The following is a 19,877-nucleotide window of genomic DNA, read 5'->3' as shown; positions in this document are numbered from 1 at the left end:
TACCACTAATGCGCGACAGTATCAAATTAAAAGCGCATATTATTGCAGATAGCTTATAATGTAAAGTATGTAAGTATGTAAATATAAGTATTTCAATTTCATAAATGAATAAACAGATAACTAAATATAATTGCATTTAATAAAGAGGTTTTACTGCACTGTCTTTGATCCATTTACTTTTATTTTGAAAATTTGGCCACGGTCAATCGGCATGCCGTGAATTGCTCCAGTGTCGTAAATGTTTGTTGATCTAGCTGTACCATAGATGTGCCCGCAGTTTGTATCTGCAGACCGTTTATAGTGTCGTTTAGTGTCAGGTATTGTTGCTCGTGTAAAGATAAATATAAAATGTAACACTGGGGTACCTATTTAACGGTTAAATGTTAGGAGAAAGGCCATAGCATCAGAAACCCAAGTTTGCGAAGATGATGCAGTCATGGACAGAGACGAACTGTCTCGTTTCGTTAGCCCGAGGGACTGTGAACCAGTTGATTCCGTGACAGATGCCATCCGTGCCAGGATAAAAAAACAATCTGCTACCGACAGACCGTGCTCGCTTTGCAACACATAAAAGCTGCTAGTTTAAAAAAACGATTCGTAAGCTATAATCTCAGTTAGAACAGCGTCAAAAGTACTCGGTTTTGTTTAGCTAAAAACTAACCTTGGCGTTAGCTGTGAGCAACCAAGATGTGCAGTCGTCTTGCGGTTAGCAGAACAAACCATGCACTTATTTAGCAAGTGCGTAGGTTAGATTAACTCGTATTTAATTTGACACATCCAGGCTGGTTGCAGCCTTTTATCTATCAGTATGGAGGCTGACGACGACGTGCCCCTCATCCTGACCTGGGACGAAGCAAATAGTGGTCTGCTCAACGAGGAGACCGAGAGAGGAGACGAGAGTAAGTTATTCCGGTCATATCCTGTTCTCAGCTATTGTGGGGTTAAACATTGTATGTATGGCGAGGCCCATGTATGTGGACATTGGTTGCTGGTGTTGCTGCTCTTGTGACATGGTCACAAGACAACGAAAGCAAAACTCCTTGTGAGTGTGCTGCCAGTTTATTTGGTGCACAAACAAAAAGTAGTGTAGCCCAATATCACCAGCTTGCCATGAATCCTCATGAAGGTCATAATGGTCATTTTGGTTGAAACTGCTTTCAGTGTTTATTTAGAGGATGCTGTTTGTGGTGCTGTTGTACAGTATTTAGGCTTTTATAGTTTTTAGTTTGCCCTCATTAATACAAATGTGATTGATAGAATATAAGACTCAAACCACTGCAGCCTCCAAATTGATGTAACACTGAATCAACACCTGTGAAACAGTTTCCACAAAATTGTACATTTCTTGCTCAATGATGCCTTGTTTTTCAGACATTGATTAGCATTGTTTATAAAAGTAAAAGTTTGCTTACCAGAGGTGCAGTTGTGCAGTTTGAAGTAGTTTAAAGTTGTCAACAGTCAGTGAATACATGCTGCACGTCCAGGCCACACTGCTTTAATGGATAATTGTCCACCAGCCTTTGAGATCACGTGTGTCTGTGTGTGTGTGTGCGCGCACAATGTATGGGTATCCATGCATCCTCTCAACATTGTAACCCTGCTGCCTTTGTCTTCCTCACATATAAGCTACAAAATGACCCATCTGAGAAACTGCTGGTTCAGCAGACCCTGCGCCCCTCAGCCCCTCCCTGGGCTGCATGTGTGTGTTGTGTGTGTGAATGTCTGCAGCCTGTGTGTAAGTGTGTTTGTGAGTGTGTGTGAGCTTGAACTGCTGGAACATTTTCTCTGGCTCTGGAGGTGAACAGGAAGAGGAGAGGAGAGTTTCTTTTTTTTTCAGAGGATATCGGGGAGGAAGAGGTAGTAGGGAGTATCACAGTGTTCCTGCTGATTGCTGTTGGAGCTTTCTGGAAAGAGAGGGAGTTTGAACCTGGACACGGAGAACGGAGCCTGCATTGTATCACCTCAGTGACAGATCACATGCTTGGATGGAAGTTCAGTTTTATTGCTTGTTGTAAGGAGACTTCAGATCACCACAACTCTAGATTATTTTTGTCCTTGGAAAAACAATCATAACTATGGAGTCTGTTTGTGTTTCTGTGAGCCTGACCCTACCGTGTTTTTGACTGGGAGTTACAAACATGCTATTGTTCTCTAACAAATGACGGGTTGGAGTTGCACACGGCAGACACAGGGTGTTCTTCTCTCAGGATAACAGCCAGGCGGCCGCCGCTGGACTGGAATTTGATCTTCACGCTTCTGCTCAGTCTGCTGCTGTCATGGTGGACAGGAAAAGCCCATGACTGCACTTCAGAGACTCATATGGTCTTTTATTCTCAGGAGTCGTGCCTGAAGCTGAAACATGTGATGTAGGGTGCATGGGAAAGGGAAGAGCACCCAGAGGGACTCACACAGGACTAAGACATGCAGCCGCAGATACACACAAGGAAGGAGACTGATTTATATGTGATACGAGAGATGGTGCTTGAATCTGTTAAATAAGATTATTTCAGAGTTAATCCTTATTTTATCTTTATCCGTTGTGCTTATGAGGTCATTTTAAAGTCAGTGCAGGTTTGAGTCTGTGTCCTTTAAAAGTAATTCTGTGTTACGTCCTACGATGGCATACTGCTTTCTCTTTGTTATTAGGTATCTAGATGTTTTCCCTGTTGTCTGAAGTATGTTCCTCTCCCTCTGGTAGTGCAGGACTATTTCTGCCTGTTGTCTATCTGTCTCTTGTCTGTATCCTGTATGTGGCAGGAAGGAGGCGTAACAGACAATGTGACATCAGTGCAAACACGGCACTTTCTCACTGGGTTCCAAGTTCAAACTGTGTGGCTAAGCAGGAGGGTAATTCCACTGTATATGTCATGTTTCCATGTCACTGGTGATTCTATCTCTAGTTAAGAGACTCTTTCCTAAGAGAGCAATCTTTTGTCAAATAAGTTCTCAGTGTTTTGAATGTTGTTCAGTCTTAACTGTCACTTTGATCCTCAAGCTGGGCCTGAATATTTCTGGATCTGTGAGAACTTTGGATCTCAAAGTTTGTGACCGTGTTTCTGGAGTTTGCATCAGGCCTCAGAGGAATGTTTGGCCCTCTGTATCTCCAGATGTGTGTGGATGCTGGAGCAAGACCAGTGAACTGTGAATGACACACACACATGCACACTTGTGTAGTGGACTTTAGGGACCTTTTAATACATTCACACAGCTGCAGCACACAGACAATTCCGAACTGATCAATGGAGTGCTTATGCAGGCGGGCAGCTGGTTTCCATGAAGATCAAGTCCAAATCGAGAGTCCAGTCGTGATCTCCTCCTACGCCTTACAGTTAGAACTAGACTGCATTGGTAGGCTCATAAACCATATGTACTGTGAGTGTGTGTGAGACCCATATATAGCACTAAGTGAAGGATAAAAATCAATTGAAGTCACAGGTTGTTTATATCAATACACTGATGCTTTCTTCCAGATGGAGGAGGGGGCAACTATGACATAGTCAACAACGCTGTGATCTCAACGCCCGGGCCACCAAACCACAGGGCCCAAAATGTGTCCTTACGGCAGAGCTGGGAGATGAACTACCAAGAGGCAGCCATCTACCTGCAGGTATTCAAAGCAGTGGACTGAAGCATTTGTTAGTTACTCAGTGAGCTGAAAGTGAAATCACATGGTCACATAATGGTTTATTACACCCTGCGTACTTTATTCCTTGATGATGGCGTGTGCTCTTTCAAAGTGAGTAATTGTAAGTCATGAAGTGAAGATAAGCTAAGATACAATGAACTTCATAATTCATGTGTTTAAAAAAGTGTGCACATGTTGAATGCATATCTTCCTTTGTGACACATTTAGACTGCCTTTTTAGAAAATAGTTTACTTCCTTATATAAAAGCTTGTCTTCTTTTTCGCTGCCTTTGTGGCCGCATTACTGCACATCTTTGCACATCACTTCTTTTGAAATATCTTTTGACTGCGGCTTGTTTCAAGTCTGAGTTACGACAGCTTCCCACCACACAGCACATTTTTTATATCAAGGACAGAAAAATGGTTAGGCAGATGTTGCCAAACATTTTCAGTCATTCAGCCTTTGAAATCCCTCTTCAAACTGTCACGACTTGTCGGCTGACATATCACACTAGGAAATGCGGAGGTTGAACTTACACCATAATGGTTCTCTCATGTGTCCTTTATATTTCACACACAGGAGGGAGAGAACAATGATAAGTTCTTCACCCATCCTCGAAACCCAAAGGCGCTGGCGGCGTACCTGTTTGCCCACAACCACCTGTTCTACATGATGGAGCTGCTGACAGGCCTGCTGCTGATGATGCTGTCTCTGTGTGAAGCTCCCGCCGTGCCCTCTCTGCGCCTGGACGTCTATGTGAGAGAACATTTCCATACAAACACACTCACACAAGCTTATGCACACTGTTTCCAGTCAAAATAATATATATATATATTTGATACCTCTGCAGGTCCACGCCACTCTGGAGCTGCTGGCTTTGGTTATGGTGGCATTTGAGCTATGCATGAAACTCCGCTGGTTAGGCTTCCACACCTTCATACGACACAAGAGGACCATGGTGAAGGTGACTGATGCATGATGGATACTTTCTGAAAGTAGTAGAAAATGCAATAATCTCAGATGAATCCTGCTCTCTGTGAGGCTCAGTCATTTCAGCGTCCTTTTATGCTCGCTCTTATAGAGTTATCTCTCTGTGCATTGTTCCTCCTCTCCTTGTGCAGACGTGTGTGTTGCTGCTGCAGTTCGTGGAGGCCATAGTAGTTCTGATCAGACAGACGTCTCACGTGCGAGTGACCAGAGCCCTCAGACCAATTTTCCTAGTGGACTGTAGATACTGTGGAGCTGTCCGCAGGTACACATTGACCTAAACAAACACACACACACAGTCGCACAGGTCAGGTCAAAGTCATGGCAAAAAAAAGACATTCTTGCAACCCACATTAAATTCTGTTCGTATACTTGAAGACATTTACATTCACTGACAGCTTGGTCTGAATATTTTAAAATCCTAAACTATAGTAACTACAGTATAGTAACATTTCTTCAAAGATTACTTTAACTGATCATTGGGGGAGGCTTTAAATGTTGCCACTGTTTGAACTGGTTATGTCCCTGTTAACGTGTTTGTCCATCACTGACAAAGTTTCTTTTTCATCCAATCAGAAACTTGCGTCAGATCTTCCAGTCCCTCCCACCTTTTATTGACATCCTCCTTCTGCTGCTCTTCTTCATGGTTATATTTGCTATTTTAGGTAAGAAAGCTCTTCTTTTCTTCTATCTTTTACAGAAAATGTTTAAAATAAGTCAATATTAACGAGCTACTATCTTTAGATATCTTCAGTTTTCTGTACTTCTGTTTAACTGGCCGTTTGTCTCCTTCCAGGTTTCTGCCTCTTTTCAACAAACACATCTGACCCGGTACGTCGAGTCCTTACCGTCTCCTACATTAGTTTGTTTAACGTATAAAAGCTTAGGGACTTGAGTGGTTCTATAGTGGTCAGATTTCCAGCCTTAAATTCTCTCCTCTCGCCGCAGTACTTCAGCACTCTGGAGAACAGCCTCGTCAGTCTGTTTGTGCTGCTGACCACAGCAAAGTAAGCATACTTTCTTCAAACACACAGCATCGCAACAGAACTTCCTACTTTCAGAGCTCATAGATATTTCTGTCTCACCGCACGCGTGTTTAGGCTGATTCCACAGTTTGTATTTGTATCTCATGACTGTATGTCTTGCTTCCTCTCTTTCTTGTAGTTTCCCTGATGTGATGATGCCATCATACTCAAAGAACCGCTGGTCCTGTGTTTTCTTCATTGTTTACCTCTCCATAGAGCTCTACTTCATCATGAACCTGGTACACACCCAACTGACATATGAGAAATATTAAGTCATATTACACGATTACTCATCAGCGTCACTCCCTCTTCTTTGTCTCCCTCCAGCTCCTGGCCGTCGTGTTTGACACGTTTAATGATGTCGAGAAGATGAAGTTCAAGTCTCTTTTGCTTCACAAACGCTCAGCTATCGACCACGCCTTTCAGCTGTTAGTCAGCCGACAGGTACAACCTCATTTCTAGGTGTAAATTTGGTAAATATGATTCATCATGTGAAAGCACTCTTAAACCGTTTGTCTTTGTTGCTGTTGCTCCAGAGGCCGATGGGCGTGTCGCTGAAACAGTTTGATGGCCTGATGCGATTTTACAGACCTCGGCTATCTGCACGAGACCGTTTCCTCACGTATAAAGCTCTGAACACCTCAGGGGCTCCCATGCTCAGGTGACTTCCTGTCCTTTTCTTTGTACATCCTGCTTTTAATAGCGTGGTTTCATTTTCATGTAACAGAATTTAATGTGAGTCTGTTCTGCTGCAGTCTACAGGACTTTTATAAGTTCTATGAGGTCACTGGCCTTAAATGGAAAGTAAGTACCTGATATCTGCACCCTATAAATAGAATTCACTCTATTTTGCTGTCGTCGATTCGGCTGTTTATATCAAACATATATTTGTACAGGCGCGACGCAGTGGAGAGCATTGGTTTGATGACCTTCCACACACGACCTTCCTCATTTTCAAAGGCAAGTTCTCTGTTTCTTTGCTTCTGTTTATTCCAACAAATCATTCTGTCAGTTTCTAAATCTCAGTGCTTTCTCTTTCTACTTAAACAGGCATTAATCTGCTGGTGAAGTCAAAGGGCTTTCAGTATGCCATGTGTAAGTGTGACCATTTACATTCTCCCAGCTGTCCACATAGACCACAAGGCAAAGTCAGTCATAATAAGTCTTTTCTTGTGACGGCAGATGTGGTGGTGGCCATCAATGGTGTGTGGATCCTCGTGGAGACGTACACGCTGAATAGTAAGATCTGTCCCCCATAACATAAACACGCATCACTAAGAGGAGTGTTTTTGCATTGCATGTTCTCACACCTCTCCTTGTGCAGGTGGATTTTCCTGGTCCAGATTTGTCCCCTGGAGTTACATTGTTTTCCTGACCAGTGAGTAGGCTGCAGGCTCAGTGTTCACACGCTGTTAATAAAATGGTCACAGAGGGCATCAAGAATTCATTCATGTCCTTTTACACACGTACTACTAATACTAACTCTGCCTCTGTCTTTCTGCTTTTAGTTTATGGCGTAGAGGTGTTATTGAAAATATCCGGTTTGGGGCCGATGGCTTATTTCAGCTCTGGGTGGAATCTGTGAGTAATAACTTGGACTCTCGGTCTATTGATATTATCTGTTGTTAGACATATTAAAGATCTAATCTCGAAGATTTCACTTTCATTCTCTTTGGCGATAAACGGTAGTAGTGGGAGGACACTTCCCAATTTAACCAGACGTCCACGGTTGTCTCCCTTTGTTATGGTTGTAACTCCTGATTTTTCTCGCTGACGGTCGTTTTCCTTTTCAGACTGTTTGCCTTCATCTGAGCGTCGAGTTTGTTTCTTTTTCTTTGGATTTTCATTTATTTTTGAAGTTGTATCTGTAGTCATCCATCTTTTCTTTGTTTGTTCAGCCATAGTAGATTACTGTTTACTCGCAACACTTGCAGAGAGCGGAAAAGCAGCCGCTTAGCTCCGCCTACCCTCTCTGGCAGACCAACCACTGCTGGGTGATGGAAAACGCGTCACTTGTGATTTTCTTCTGTGAATGTCGCCACAGACACCCAGTCCATAATAATACTATATACTGCAAATGCAAAGGCTTTCATCAGTGGGCCATAGGCTCAGTCACCATGGTTTTACCTCATTCGGCGATAGATAGTGACTGAACAGACATTTATTTATTAGAAAATCTTCGAGATTATATCTTTAAATGTTCACACTTATGACTTTTGGACTAGAATTGTATGCACAGCACCACAGTGAGCATGTAATTACAAAAGCCTAGAGCTTATTTGAGTCTGCACATTTAGATTCAGTACTTGTACAGAAACATGTGTAATTGAATGTGTCTTTATCATGAAAACAACAACAATCCTTCCTAAATCTAAAGATCCCTTTGGGGATCAATAAAGTTATTGTTAAATGTGCTCTTGTGTCCAGGTTTGACTTCTCAGTGACAGTGTTTGCCTTCCTGGGCCTGATTGCTCTTGCCTTCGATATGGAGCCGTTTTACTTTATTGTAGTTCTCAGACCTCTTCAGCTGCTCCGGTACGCTTTTATTTATACACATATTTATATATTTGATATATGCACTATTTCATTGTTATTTATGTTTCAGCCTTGTTCTGCCATCTTTCACAGGTTGTTTAAGATAAAGCAGAGGTATCGTAACGTGCTGGACACCATGTTTGAGCTCTTCCCCAGGATGGCAAGTCTGGGTCTGACTTTAATCATCTTCTACTACTCCTTTGCCATCGTGGGGATGGAGTTCTTTGCGGATGTGGTTTATCCAAACTGCTGCAAGTGAGTCATGCCATTATTTATTACGCCTCTGTAGTAGTCACATTTATTTCCCAGTGTTCCACATGTTGACCGATTGGGATGCATTAACCACATTTTGCCATGCCTTGTGGCACTAGTGGATGAACAAAGGTTACTTCTACCAACTCATCACTTGGATTGTTCTTCTTTCAGGACCAGCACAGTGGCAGAATCCTACAGACTGATCAACGTCACCCATGGCAACAAAACAGTGTTAGAAGAAGGCTACTACTATCTCAACAACTTCAACAACATTCTCAGCAGCTTTGGTAATTCCTTTCTTTTTTTTATAATCACAGTTGCAACGTACTTTATTTTTAAGACCGAAAAGCTCTTGAAAAGATACAAACCAACAGTGTTTGTCCACCTCTCAGATTTCTCCAGCTTATCTGTGGCTCTCAGCATCCAAGCCTGTTTGTTCTTACTGAAGAGATAATAGGTCATGAATACGTCCTGAACTGCAGTGTAGTTTTTAGAAAATGTTACAAATACAGATGTAAAATAGAGAGTGTTTTTAACTGCTTATGGACAACATGGAGGTCTATGTTTTAGAGAGATATCGTGCTGCAGATACACAGACAGAACCTGTTAACAGCATCAAATGTGATCTTGTTTTGGGTCATTGGATTTCATGCTTTTTCTCTCTCGGTCTCTAAAGTTGCCCTGATTTAAATTTGTATATAACTTTCTTCTTTTGTTTTCCTCCAGTGACTCTATTTGAGCTGACTGTGGTCAATAACTGGTACATCACTATGGTAAGATCACATGTATATGTGCTCTTTAATCAGTCACCTCTCTGTCACCTTGTCATTGAGCGATAGGTTACGCTGTATAATCGCTGCTGTATTCACTCTCCCACAGGAAGGGGTCACTTCTATGACGACCCACTGGAGCCGGCTGTACTTCATGACCTTTTACATAGTTACCATGGTGAGAGCTGTGCGGTCATATATGCTGAAGGGGCTTATGTGTGTGGAAATGTTTTTTTTCTTTATGTGTGCATGTGAATGTGACCAGGCATGTGTTACATTTTGTGTGTTCCTCTCCAGGTGGTGATGACGATTATTGTAGCGTTCATTCTGGATGCGTTTTTGTTCCGCATGAACTACAGCCGCAAGAACCGGGAACCACTGGAGAACCCAGAGGGTGGGACATATTGTTTGTGTGTGTGCTTGTGTATTTGTGTGTTAAAGTGCGTGTGGTTATAGATTTATTTGCAGTATTTCTTGCTCAGATGCGTCTGATGGAATATTAATCACATGCTTATCTAAATAATATTTATCTTCGTGAGGTGTACAAGTTAATGTTTCTGTGTGTGCGCATGCTCTAGATGAGAACGGGATCGTGTTTGAGGTAGAGGTGAGTCGGGATGAATCTCTGGCCACTCTGGAGCTGTACAAGCAGATCTGTCCAGGCGTGTCCTCCCTCAGCTCTCTACAGGGAGTCCTACAAGCGATGGACAGGGGCGGGGTAAGAAAAAAAACACCCACACACACTAACCTCTCAGTCCTCTGCTCTTCGCTTGAAATCCCACTAACTAGCTCTCCCTCCTGCTTCGGTGTGCACAGCACTTGTCTCTGGTGTACCTCGGCCGCAGGTCTAGGACAAAGAGTGACCTCAGCATGAAAATGTACGAGGAGGAGATACAGGTGAGACAACGGAGAAATAATCCTAATTCTGAGAGTAGTTGGTGCGTGGTGACCTCCTAACCTTTTGTTGTTTCTCCAGGAGTGGTATGCCGAGTATTCAAGGGAAAACCTGCCTGAGCCAGACCAAAGCGTGGAGCGGGATCTGGACAGCCCCGTCTCTGACCTGTCTTCCTTCCCAGAGCCTCAGCTCAACTCACAGACCGGACCTCTCAGCATCAACTAACGCACAGCCGACAATACACACCAAAACATAATTGTTTTTTTTATGCTCAGAAACCAGATAACTCCAGGTCCTACCATTGCTCCTGCTCTGCTAGAGTGGGAAACTTGTCCGGGACCTTCTGGACTCATGTGAATGTGAGACGAGTTAAAGAGAACTCCTTCCTGGAGTCGTCACTACAGACAGAGAGACAGCAGTACAGTCCGTCACCGGACCAGTGAAGCGGGACTGTCGCCCCCTTTTGGCCTTTTTAAAGACTGCAGCAAAACTGACCTGAGAGCCTGAACTCCTTCAGTGTTGTGTTCGTACTGCTGTAGGCCTTTTGTTACCTCTCGTTAATCATGTAGTACTTAAACCCGATGCCTTAGTTCAGTGGCTCATCTGAATGGTATTAACACAGACAACATCTACTAAGATCTAAAGACCAAAACTATAAACACTCCTTTGAGCTCAACCCAACAAACCAGTACGGTGTCTCTCCTAACACGTGTCTCAAGAGACTCAAAGTATTTTACTTTTATATAACTTCTTATTCTGTAATGTATTTTAGTTAGTTCATAAGGGATTTTATTAAACTGTTCAAATTGTCAAGTGCATTGATGTATTTTTGCTGTACTATCATGCTGTTATTTACCTACAGTGTATCATTTAACACAGGAAGTGAAGGAAACTTTACTCCAGTATGACCTGTAAAAAGAAATACCCAAATTATTTTAATGCCCTCAAAAGCAGCTCTGTACAGGGTCATTATAACATGTTGATTACAGTACATTTAGTGCATTCACAATGTTTCAAAGTACTAATTTACAAAGACATTGTTTTCCTGTGGACTCACAAAGTGCCGTCAGAGCTTCAGTCAGCACAAACAAAAAGTTGAATAAAGGCACAATGTGATGATTCGTCTCAGCTCTCCCTGAGCAGAAAGTCTGTCAATTATTTGCCTGCTTGGTTTACAAACCAAACCGCAGCAGGGTTGTGAGTGTCATGCCAGTGCACAAAGTGTCCTGATGATTCTTGTATAAATATTGCATTAATATGTCGTGTAGAGGAGGAAGTCACTCTTCTCTGTTCCAGTGCGCCATTTGGCAATTTTATGAAAAGGCGTCCCTCATTTCAGACTGGCCTCAAGAGTCACATCTATACACTGTGGATCTGTCCAAACTCTGTAAGCAGTGCAATGATGAGGAAGGTGACGTAGAAGAAGAGGAGGAAGAGCCCGTAGGGTCGACCCAGGTGGAACCGGCACAGTGGAACGATGACAAAGGACAGGACCAAAGACAAACCCAGAGAGCCGGCAAGAATCCACGTCAGCAGGCCCTCTACTTCAAACTGAGGAGGAGAAAGACAAAGAAAGTGCATGTTCATCCTCTCTGTTCGGTTGACTACAATCATTAACTCTTGACCTGTGTGTTTGAGGAGATTACCTGCACAGAAGAGTTTGTTTTATATATTTGCACCAGACATCCTAAACCCACTCCAAACAGCATGTCTGAAGGAAATATAGTCAAGGACACATTCATTTACAGCCGTTGTTATACATGTCAAAACGCTCTGATGAGATAAGGATACTGAAAATGATGCCTCCAAAGCAGGCAGATATGGCCATCCGTGGGTAACCCTGCCGGGCAAGGGTAATGTCTGAAAAACAGTCTGTGACAGAGAGAAAATATGCAAAGATTTAGAGTAAAAGCATAAATTGATCTTTGTTCTGCAATAAAAGGAATCAGGGTTAATGGGTATCACCTCCTATGCTGTTGCCCCAGGCCAACAGAGTTAACCCCAGCACAGTGTTGCTGAGACTGAGCACCACACCGAGCATGTGCAGAAGGCTGACCACTTCGGACGCAGCTGCACTGATCAACACCGCGCTCACCACGAAGCCCAGAAGTGCAAACAGCTGCAGCGGGGGAAAGACAGACTTAGAATTACTTGCACTCAAGCAAGTGAACATATTTTACCATCAGAGCATGAATAAAACAACATTTGTTCTATATAGTGACACATTTCTTTCAAAGCAGTGAGTCTAAGCAGTGATTCATACTAGCAATGTGACCCTATGAATGGCATTATTATTTTGTCTGTGTTTGTTTGATCTGGACTAAAAATTCTCAGCAACTACAGAATAAAGTAATTAATGAATATTAGCATGCCAACACGCTTAATAAGGATTGTGAACATGGTAAACATGATACATTTTGAATGTTAGCATGTTAGCATTTAGCTCAAAGCAACACTGTGCCTCAGTGGAGTCTTACAGAGCCACTGGCATGGAGGCTTTTATCTTTGTGGAAATTATTAGGATTATTACATCCTTTGATATGTGTCCTAAAAGTTGCACACCCCATCCCCTTACCCACACCACCTTCTTATACTTACTGAATGATACTTGGGAGGAGAGTCATTTGTTGTAGTGCAGAAGACGATAGCAGACAGGAAAAGTCCCAGCAGTAAAATCAGCAGCCACAGAGGAAACTGCCCTTTGATCATAATTTGTCCATCTAGACATTAATTATGGTGAAAAGGGGAGGAGAGGATTAAAGCATGTATTCTGATATGGTTATAGCTGCTACAGTATGTTACAAATGTGATGCACTTACATATTCCAGACTGGAAGGCGAGCACACACACCAGAGGACTAGTGATGAGATGAATGCAGTTTAGTGGGCGTCTCCAGTTCTTGTCCTCTTTATCAGGGTCGACTACAGGGATACAGAGCAGCAGCAGGAACTCTAGAGGTGTCTGATGGATGACAAGAACAGTTCAATTTATTATATCAACCCGATTCTTTAGCTTCTTACACATCCCCTTGTGTCTGTTTAAAATCACACACACCTTAAGTACTTTGAGGACCCTCCACCTCCATGATTTCCTCCTCCACTTCCTGTTGTCCACTGGGTTCAGAGCGCTCAGCAGAATCTGAACCGTGGACTCAGAGTAAGGCAGGAGCGGTCTGTACTCTGACTCTGAAACACATACACGTGCATGTTAAAGCCCTATTCATGCAGAACATTTAAGCGTACATTAACTTATAATGGTGTTTAAAGGAGCGTGCTGGATTCCTACCATACTCCTGCTGGACGGACCCATCAAGCACACAGGGAACGTCGTCGTCAGACGAGTCAGACGAGTGAAACTCGGCTGCAAAGACAAAAATATTATCAGTGGAAATTGTTCAAACATGTTTTTATTTATTTGTCTGCTTGTTAAGGTATTTGTGTTTTTTTTACCTGGAATTCGTGAAACAATCCGGTCACTTGAATTCATCGAATGTTTCTGCCGGTTGTAGATGTAGGCGCTGATGATAACAGTCAATACATACACCACATAAAGGCACAGGTACCCTATAGGAATGGAAATGAAGCGATGAAGTTCAAAATGTGTCTGAAAATACTGAGAGGCTTCAATAAAACTGCTCTTGAAACGTGTTACAATGTCTACATAAACAGTGCACTGTGAATACGGGGTAAGGGAATATGTAAAAACAGGGAGAGACATGGCTATGCCTTGGGGTGGTTGCTGCCTCTTGTGTGTCACTTTAGAGCACTGGAGTGTAAATAAGTACATTTACACAAGTAACGACTTGTGTAACTTGTTCTTCATTTAAGCTTCAATTTGTGACTACTTTTTATGTTATTCTTCACAACATTTTAGACTGATAATGACAGTAGTTAAAGCTGCTTTGCAGATATACAAGATAATACTAAAACTAAATCAACTAATTAATAAATAATTAATAAAACTAGCAATATAACTTTGAATCAGTCCCACGTTTACCAGCTGCACCATGATTGATCTACTACACACTAATGCATTAGTAATTATAATGCAGTGAGATATACGACGCTGAAATGGGCCATTCTGCATGATGGTTACTTTTAACTTTGGTACACAAAGTATATTTTGAAGCACAAGCGTGTATTTACCAAATGAGATTTTTGAATGAGAGACTTATACTATACAGAGTAGGGGTGGGACAAAATATCATTAAGTCGTCCTGACTCGTGTAATACATGTGTCGATAGGCTGGCACCAAATATCGATGTTTCAATTCACAAATATATGGCGCTCTAAACAGATTTCCCTGCGCATTTTTCACTGCGGTACTAATGAATGACGGTGAATGGAAATTAATTGGCCAAAGAAGAATTTGACAGCAGGATAAAAGAAGAAGAAGACAGCGGGATAATGTCGGACAGCGGTGAGAAGAAGTTAAGAAAAGCGGCAGCAACTGTCAAATCCAAAGTCCTGATTTGTTTTTACAGTTGATGTATAGTTCTTATTTTAATTTACAGGCTGAAAACACATTCATTGTTTCATCTCAGTTTGTGTCAATTTCTGTGAAACCGTCACCAAATGCAGTGAATAAACACATTAATTAAAGTGATGTATCATTTTAAGATTGTCTTTCAATATATCAGTTATCACAGAATCGCTGTATCGTGATATTATCTTTATCACGAGCCACGTATCGTATCATATCGTGAGTTCCCCTGCGATTCCCACCCCTACTACAGAGTATTTTTACACTGTGGTATATCTACTGTTACTCAAGCACAAGACCAGAGTACTTCTTCTACCTTTGGCAGATAGTTTTGCATCCTTGGATTGTTTTTGGTCAAGAAGCAGCTGCGATTGTTCTGAGTGAACAGAAGAAGTTGGCTCCAGAACAAGAAATAACTCAGTGGCACCACGCCGCCACACCACTTTTTTTTAACTAAATAAAAGAGATTGTTCAGATTTTTTTATGAACAGAAAATCATGGGATACATTCCAGATTTATAAGATTTGAGCGACTTAAGAAAAAGCCCTTTTTTCTCGGCTCACTTTCCCTTTAATCTCTTTTTAAATCTGTTGATGTGCAACTAAAAAAAGGCCCTAACGCAGAGGTTATATATTGTCGCTGGAAAGGTTGTGGACGGATAGAAAAGAGGAAAACATCCTTCTCTGTAAAGTCTGCCAAAACCACACAGGTGTGTTATTATTTAGAAAATAAAGTCTTATTTTTACAAATAATCTTTTCATTCATCAAAATGTGAATACCTTGTTGATTGTTTAATAAACCTGCCTTCCAAAAAGGATCCTGATACACAAACATGATCAAGAGTGTGAGTGTGTGTGTGGGTGTGTGTGTGTGTACCAATTGTTTCTTTCAGTGTCGTGGTTCCTCTGTACAACATGAGGAAAGTCCAGAACACAGCCGCCATGTAGAAGGTGACATCTCGCAGGAATGGACGCGAGGCCACAGCGAAAGGCTTCACCAGCGCCACGCTGCCCGCAACGACTGTGGTAACAAATATCCCAGCTCCTGTGCAGGAAGAGATAGAGCATGAGGAAGAGGAAGGCAAACAAAGCAGTTTTACTATTAATAAAGCTGAAATTGTTCATTTTATCATGTTGTTGGTGAGACTGTGCCTACCAAATAAGGCTCCGACGGCCAGTCCAGCAGTGTGTGGGTTGGAGAAAGCTGCCATGGCACTGAAGATGTCAGGAGCTCCATTACCAAGAGCAAGAAATGTCACACCCTCAGCAAGTCAAGGAGATTAATCTTCAGAAAGGAATACTATCATAACTCTGACAGGAGTCTAACAAGAAGAAACCTCTCAATGAGGAAGTGTGTAAGTGACTCAGCGGTCTGACTGCTTTGAACTGATTGTACATTTAAATCATAATAAATGTAGACCTTTAGAGAATGTACAGGTAGAGATAAAGGATACAGCCACATTGTGAGTGAGGTGCAGGCTGGTAGAGATGGCTGACAGGTTGGGACAGAAACTGTGGAAAAAAAGAGGAAGTGGAAAGGGTTATAGAGAGCATCTCAGAGCTTCAACAGAATATTACATAATTCTATTTATAATCCTTTTTATTTAGCTACTGTAAAGAACTAGTTTTCAGTAAAGTGAGTGTGTGTGGAGAAATGCAGAACAAACTGTGCTTCCTTTGATGAACTCACAACTCATTTTTTTCAACTCTCTCTGCAGTCATCTGACCGTTAAGCTAACCACACTGAGGGCATGTGTGTGTTTATGTGATCTGCACACGCGGGCCTGTGTATTTACAGTGTTACATTTTTTTCTCTTGCTGAAACAAATCAATGAAAATGAACGATTTGTTCTAGCTCGAACACACAAATGGGAACAAGATGAGGAACACACATGCTGACACTTACAACTTTGACGCTGCGAGTCCGAGAATGACAAACAGAAAGAGCAGCCAGATAATCTGTGAAGAAACGGAGGAGAGTCAAGGTTTTCTTCACACACACTCGGAGAAAACACAAGTGCTGCTTGAGTCAGTCACACTCAGACAAACGCTCAAGAACGTCACGGCTGAAAAAGTTGAACCTTGTAAACGTGGCCCTGTTTGACCACATTGATCCTGTAAGCTGTAACTCAGACAAATAGTTTAATACACAGACTGATTTATGCCTCTTTCAGTGTTAGAGTATGATTAGTAATGATGCAAACAGGGAAATTCTTACAGGTCAGTTATTCATTAAAAAAAATCCATTATTTAGAAAAGAGTGAAGTGACTAAATCCGATGTTTGATAACTCCCTGTTCTGCTTCGGCAAAGTGTACTTCCTCAAAAGATTGATAGTTGGACAGCAGTTTCACTCTCCCTCTCTCTCTCTCTCTCTTTCACATTCACACATACAGGTCTTACACAGAGTGTGATGATGAGAGGCGTGAGGTTGGGAGGAAGAAGACAGAAGGCCAACCGTATGTAGTTGATGAAGCCATCTTCCATGCTACAGTCCGACGTGTTCCTCACAAAGGCACAGCGGTCGGAAGCATTGATGTTCATCACAAGGTCACACTGAAAACAGACAGTAGCTTTGTAAAATAGCGTGCAATCGAATTCAAAAGCCAAGCCATACATTTACTTTATCTTTAAGTCCATAATAATGTTCTGTTTTGATTCACACTTTCACACAGGTAATTATTTCAATGCATATTTGTTGTTGAGGTTGTAGTTTGCAGCGGTGTTGCTGGCATTATGTAGTCTGGTGTTTCTCATTTACAGAACAAGGAAGGCAGGATATTAGAAAACACAACTGACCACAACCTTAGTAATAACCAAACTGTTGAACTAAAACTTTATGGAAACTTTGAACAATAGCCAGCCATTATATGCTTCTTGAGTGTGGCAAAGCTGATGTTGTGGATTACATTGGATTGGACAGGTGCTCCTTATAAAGCAGCCACTAAGGCCAAACACAAGCTGAAATACAGTAATAATAAAGGTAATAAAATTAGCTTCAGGCTCAAGGTCCCTAAACAAGACAGGGTGAACCCAGACATAAGGAAAAATCCAGATCCTGAGTCCGACTTTAACATTTTTAGTTCATATTGAAATTTAGTTTAAAATGCACAAAAATATTGACCTTTAGTTTGATTGATCATGTTAATTATGAGCCATAAGAGATCATTCACTATGAAAAGACGCTATGACACCTTGCATTTCATGGTCCACAGTTCGTACTATAGACAAACACACACCTCTACCTGTCCAGCTGTAATCAGAGGACCATTAGGTTAAAGGTTGTCCCATTGTAGTGTGAACATGCACATGTCACATTTAACAGAGCTGTTCAACTTTATTAATGCCCGTTGTCTCGTCTACGAGTCATGTGACAGCTGGAAAGACCTGCTGACAACCTGTCACACTGCGAACAATAAAAACACGCACACCTGAAGACCAAATTTCACAAAAATGACAGTTCACGAGCTATTTTTGTCGCTATTATCAAATCCCACCGACCTGATCCTCGTTGTTTTGAGACATCATGGCAAGTGTTGTGTTTAAAGACCACCCTGGCTCGTTCCTGAGGACATGGAAGCCCGAGCTGACCTGCTGCTGGCACGATAACGCCAACAAAAGTGACAGATAAACAGCTAAAGACATGATTCACTTTATCCTGGAGCTGCGTCCATTCTGCTGGTACGTTTACAGGACTGTGAGGTCCGGACCTTTCGGCTGTAGCCTACGTAAAAAGCTGAGAAAATATATTGTCGTTTTACTGTAACTCCTTCTTTTCTTTAAAACCTATAAATATTTATTTCTTCCAGCCTCTGTGAACGCCTGTTCGTGGTTCGCGTACACTGTGTACACCTTCGCCTGAAACTCCACCTCCTGTTTTTTCGAACTGGACATGCGTCGCCTTCAGGGACGCCTCGTAAACTCAGTATTAAAAACTCGAAACCTATCTATTGTGGTTTTTTTATTTAAAGAAAAATACTATAGGACAGGGGTACTCAATTAAACTTGAAAGAGGTCCAGTTAGAGATCATTTTCTCAAGCAAAGGTCCGGAACATCATAATGTCTGACCTGCGTTAGATTCAGTACCACACATTTATACATTTTTAACGTCTGTCAAATCAAATAAAGAAAATACAATTAGGCTAAATAGTTTTTACAACAACGCTTATAACTTTTACACAGAGCTCTCATAATTTAACAATAATAATAATGAAATTTTCTGGTGGATCTCCCCCAGGAAATTTTGAGTGTCGAAAACCTTTATTTCCTGTATTTTGGGGGTTTTTTATGCCCCAGTTTGTGATGGAAGACTTTTTTTGTAAATGAAAACAAATAATATAATATCTGGTTCTTCTGGTAGTATAATGTTGTCCATGCAGAAATCAAATGAAAGAGAGAGACAGCTCTTCACTTAAGCTGCTATCTCTCTGCCTCCTGACAGAATTATCAAACATTTGACCATAATAGGGGGATTCACTTTATATTTTATTTCATGTTTGCCAAATTGTATTATATGTTTTGCCGAAATGCAGTTGCATTAGACTTTTTCTCATGGTGAGTTTTAAAACGGGCGATGACTATGAAATAAATAACGTTTAAACGCACATTAAAACGTACACTGACGGACTGCTGGAGAGAGTGAGAGCAAGGGGGGAGAGAGCGGGCACATACCGGAACATATAAGAACAGAACTGCGGAAATAAGAGGAAAACTAGTTATGATGATGAAGCCTGATGTAGCTCTGTGTAACTCTCAGGTCCGCGTTTAATAATCGCCACAGTCACAGTCAACATATACGACTCTGTCCAGTCTTATAAGCTCGATTTTCTCTACTGCTCTCATTTTAGAGCACGCCATGTCTACTTTTCCCTAACTCACTTATTTTCTCCCACCGTGTCTCTGTAACCCTCTTGTCGGCTGGCTCTTCAATCTGTATCTGTATTCTCACACACCCACTGGGTCAGTCGCGATCTGAGTGACAGATTTGATTGGCTGAGTAGCGTCACGTGTGATGATTTACAACGAATTCATTGGTCTGCGAGTTTCTTGGACCCCCAAATCACTACCGCAAAAACAAAAAGCTGCGCAGGTTAAAATAGATGCGCTTGTCAAAACTGTAAATAGGTCCGGGTACGGAGACGACGGCAGTTGGGTCCGGACCCGGTAGAAGAAGGATGAAATACTACTGCGGGGTAATAAATTATAGTGAAGTTAGAATGTATATACATTGTAGAAAACATATAAAGTTCATGTGTTTGCTTGAATTTGTACTTTCCAACAGTGCATGAAGGCAGCATGTAAG

At 41.8% G+C, this 19,877-nt stretch overlaps 2 protein-coding genes across 3 annotated transcripts; one reads left to right on the top strand and one right to left on the bottom strand.

Annotated features, from left to right (window-relative positions):
- Positions 1–277: 277 nt before the first annotated feature.
- tpcn1 (two pore segment channel 1) lies at positions 278–11,240 on the top strand. Its single transcript, XM_069682982.1, has 26 exons — positions 278–899; positions 3,471–3,607; positions 4,206–4,382; positions 4,477–4,590; positions 4,748–4,878; positions 5,190–5,278; positions 5,410–5,444; positions 5,562–5,620; positions 5,778–5,877; positions 5,966–6,082; positions 6,175–6,299; positions 6,394–6,442; positions 6,535–6,598; positions 6,689–6,733; positions 6,821–6,877; positions 6,963–7,016; positions 7,147–7,219; positions 8,066–8,173; positions 8,267–8,428; positions 8,600–8,715; positions 9,155–9,201; positions 9,308–9,376; positions 9,496–9,592; positions 9,777–9,916; positions 10,015–10,095; positions 10,175–11,240. The coding sequence occupies exons 1-26, from the start codon at positions 809–811 to the stop codon at positions 10,316–10,318; spliced, it is 2,481 nt and encodes an 826-aa protein (XP_069539083.1). The 5' UTR covers positions 278–808; the 3' UTR covers positions 10,319–11,240.
- On the bottom strand, positions 10,999–19,497 carry slc8b1 (solute carrier family 8 member B1). Of its 2 annotated transcripts, XM_069682984.1 has the most exons (16): positions 19,454–19,497; positions 18,076–18,168; positions 16,978–17,130; positions 16,482–16,534; positions 16,030–16,087; positions 15,732–15,837; positions 15,453–15,620; positions 13,543–13,656; positions 13,379–13,453; positions 13,148–13,278; positions 12,913–13,054; positions 12,692–12,813; positions 12,059–12,212; positions 11,885–11,965; positions 11,740–11,804; positions 10,999–11,644 (listed from the first exon to the last, which is right to left on the bottom strand). In XM_069682984.1, the coding sequence occupies exons 2-16, from the start codon at positions 18,100–18,102 to the stop codon at positions 11,453–11,455; spliced, it is 1,641 nt and encodes a 546-aa protein (XP_069539085.1). In that variant the 5' UTR covers positions 18,103–18,168; positions 19,454–19,497; the 3' UTR covers positions 10,999–11,452. The 2 variants fall into 2 exon arrangements, with proteins under 2 accessions (XP_069539085.1, XP_069539084.1); XM_069682983.1 differs by lacking the exon at positions 19,454–19,497 and having other exon boundaries at positions 18,076–18,416.
- Between the last annotated feature and the right edge of the window lie 380 nt (positions 19,498–19,877).

Source organism: Semicossyphus pulcher, unplaced genomic scaffold (genome assembly GCF_022749685.1).
Source record: "Semicossyphus pulcher isolate SPU_LCO1_2020_fin unplaced genomic scaffold, fSemPul1.0.p SCAF_6, whole genome shotgun sequence".
NCBI lineage: Eukaryota > Metazoa > Chordata > Actinopteri > Labriformes > Labridae > Semicossyphus > Semicossyphus pulcher.
The sequence above is the reverse complement of the archived record's forward strand: the minus strand, read 5'-3'. Positions and strand labels throughout refer to the sequence as shown.